Source organism: Lynx rufus, unplaced genomic scaffold, assembly GCF_022079265.1.
Source record: "Lynx rufus isolate CCGP_SWC_20201006 ecotype Redwood Valley unplaced genomic scaffold, mLynRuf1.p SCAF_2, whole genome shotgun sequence".
NCBI lineage: Eukaryota > Metazoa > Chordata > Mammalia > Carnivora > Felidae > Lynx > Lynx rufus.
The window spans coordinates 42,619,694-42,622,890 of NW_025814834.1; the positions used below are offsets into that span (position 1 = coordinate 42,619,694).

At 40.8% G+C, this 3,197-nt stretch overlaps 1 protein-coding gene across 1 annotated transcript; it reads right to left on the minus strand.

The window, feature by feature from the left end:
• Window positions 1-2,114: 2,114 nt before the first annotated feature.
• Window positions 2,115-2,435, minus strand: LOC124515650 (non-histone chromosomal protein HMG-17-like). Its single transcript, XM_047084645.1, has one exon. It carries the CDS (start codon window positions 2,433-2,435, stop codon window positions 2,163-2,165), a length of 273 nt encoding a protein of 90 aa, XP_046940601.1. The 3' UTR covers window positions 2,115-2,162.
• Between the last annotated feature and the right edge of the window lie 762 nt (window positions 2,436-3,197).

Consider the following 3,197-nt stretch of genomic DNA (forward strand, 5'->3'; position numbering starts at 1 on the left):
GTCCTGTGTCGGGCTCTGTGCTGACAGCTCAAAGCCTAGAGCCTGCTTCAGATTCGTATCTCCCTCTCTCTACCCCTCCCCCTGTCTCTGTCTCTCTCCCAAGAATAAATAAACATTAAATGTTTTTAAAAGAAACGGTTTCCCTAATAGCCATAATTATAAAGAAACAATCTGACCTATTTGTGGAGGTTATGAAATAACAAATCCAGAGAGAGAATTTCAGAAAAAAATAAAATTTAATGGATCCAAAGACATTACCGCACAATTGGCACATGTTTGACAAACTTGCAGGATTCTCTAATGGTGAGAATATACAGACAAAGATATATAGATGGTGATAGATAGCTACTGGATAGATAGATGGCAGATAGATAGATAGATAGATAGATGATAGATAGATAGGTAGGTAGGAATGGATGCCATCCAGAACAACAACACCATGCCAGTTTATGAGCCCATTTGTATTGCATAATTGTGAGTGGGATGCACTGTTAGAGTACCATCCACACTTCTTTGACGCTCAAGGTCTAGCACTGTTCCCTGGTATTGAACTCCAAGTATCTGTGACTCTCCATGTAAGGTTTTCTCTAGGCCCACATATAAGGGGCAAGGTGGTAGTGCCCGGCTGATCATCTTCTTGAGAGCAGTCAGCTGCTACTGATAGATGGAAATTGAGAGGCTAGAACTCCCAGCTTTCTAATCCCATAGATGAAAAATTTAAGATACATTGCACGTAGTCCTTCAGAATTCCCCAGCAGAGCTAAGCTCTAGCTTTCAACCGTGGGAACCAGACTGTGTCCTGTCTCACTTAATGGGTTTTCTTGCCAGTGAATCCTGGCAAAGAGATTCCAAAGAGATCCCTGTGAACTTATATTTTTGTCACAGTGTTTTCTGCAGGACCACAACCTCTGACATAGTGTTAGTCTGTGTCCAAGTTTCTCTCAACAACGGATATTAATTTTGGGGGCACTTGGGTGGCTTAGTCTGTTACATGTCTGGCTTTTGGTTTCAGCTCAGGTCATGATTTCATGGTTCGTGAATTCGAGTCCCGCGTCAGGCTCCATGCTGACAGCACAGAGCCTGCTTGGGATTCTCTCTCCCTCTCTCTCTGCCCCTCTCCCACTCATGGGCATGAGCTCTCTCTCTCCCTCTCTCTCAAAATCAATAAATAAGCTTTAAAAAATGGATGTTATTTTTTTAATTGCTGATAAACTGGTAAGGATAATATTATTTATAGCAAGTGTTTTTATTGGCATGTTAAAATTATTAAAGAAGTTTATATGTTTTCTTGCTTTTTGTTCATTTCAAATATCTCTTTTTTGGGTTGCATTAGTCCTTTTCTTCCTTTTTTTTTTTCCCAAGCCAAACTGTATCCAGCTTTATTAAAGATACTTTTCATAAACAATCATGGTATTTCAGGCAGGACATGGGCAGACAATCATTAACAGTACAGAACAATTTTCAAACTCCCTTCTTCAATGGACTACCAAAATCAGAAAGCCACTATAGAACCCAATGAGGTCTTCATTTGAGGCTCTGAACAGGGAGAGTTTAGAGTGAGGGTTGACATTTTACATTTAGCATGTTGTTTAACAACTTTTCACAAGCCGACCCTGAATTTCAGGAAATGAAATGAAAATGGCAGAATTATCAATCTGAAGCTCCACAAGCTAAAAAAGGAACTCTTTTGAGGGATGCCATCTCCATGGTGACACTGTAAAGTCCAGATTGCCTGACATACTGGGAACCATTTCTTGGGGTCAGGTTCCAACAGGTCTCTGGGTTTAAGGGAGTCAAGTCTATGTTGAAGGCAGAGGGAGAAAAGGACATAAGAAATGAATTTTCAGTTTTCCACCCCACAAGGAGTTTGTTGCCAAGGTGGCTAATGTGCGTTAACATCAAGGAATTGCTCCTCCTGGGAACCAAGAGGAAGTTTCTCAGAACTAGAAGGGAATGGTGTTTTTCCCCTTGAATCAGTCTAGCTTCAGAGATATTCTATTAGTGGCATATGCCCTTCCCCCAAAACAACAATGAAGTGTTCTGTGTGCTAACAACATAGCTTTAAAAAAAAGTAGATTCTGCATTTTTATAAAACTTGATAAAAAATGGTATTTCAAACTGTAAGTCACCAGAAGTACAGAGTTATCAAAAATGCACACACTTCACTTGGCGTCTCCGGCACCTTCAGCTTTCTGTGCCTGGTCTGTTTTGGCATCTCCATTTTCTGCTGGGTTATTCCCATCCTTGCCAGCATCAGCTTTCCCCTTTTTCCCTTTGGGTACCTTCTCTCCCTTCTTTGCAGCGGCCTTTTTAGGTTTGGGCTCTGGCTTTGGAGGAGCAGGTTTAGCAGATAACCTTGCAGATCTTCTCTGGGGCTCATCCTTCCCCTTGGTTGTATCTCCTTTAGCATCCCCTTCAGCCTTTCTCTTGGGCATGGTGGCGACGGCGGGGGGGACATAGGCGCTGGACACGGGGATGCAGGGGCGCGCGGGCTTTGGCCGGTCCTAGGGTCGTTCTCGCCTCCTATTCTTCACACTGCTCCTGCATTAGTCCTTTTCTTAGTAAAGAAGTCATTTGTTCTTATTGTCTTGAAAGATCATAATCTACTAAGGAACTAAATTACTTTATTATAATATATGTTTCAAAGTGTTTCTAGTATGTGCTTGTGATATATACATTTATGTATCGTGAATTTGTCATTCCAGGATATGTAGTCAAATTAGCCAAACATTTATGATTCCTGACTTTTTTTCACCAAAAACTGTCTTTATGGGTATTAACAAGAAAACCACAGGCCCACAATGGCATCACTTATATTAGTCCCCAAGTCAGTAAACCATGACTTAATATCTCACCTGACTGCAGTTTCAACCCAGAAAATGTAACCCTTAACCAGTCACCATGGAAATTTCCTGGTCACCACTCAGGAAATTACCCAGCAATCCCCTTCCATTCCCTATGAGGGGAACCTTGCCTAAAACAATGAATTCTTTGCTAATAATTTCCTTTTTCCACTCCCTCTCTACCTTAAAAAAACCCATTTCTGTAGCCTTTTGGAGTTCTCCTCTACTTGCTAGATGGGGTGCTGTCTGATTCATGAATTGATTAATAAAGGCAATTACAGCTTTAAAATTTACTCAGTTAAATTTTTGTCATTTAACAGATTTATTTAACTAATAATAAGCTACTGTGTTCAT

Excerpts from the sequence above, each read along its gene's own strand:
- LOC124515650 (XM_047084645.1), bottom strand. The coding sequence starts at position 2,435 with ATGCCCAAGAGAAAGGCTGAAGGGGATGCTAAAGGAGATACAACCAAG.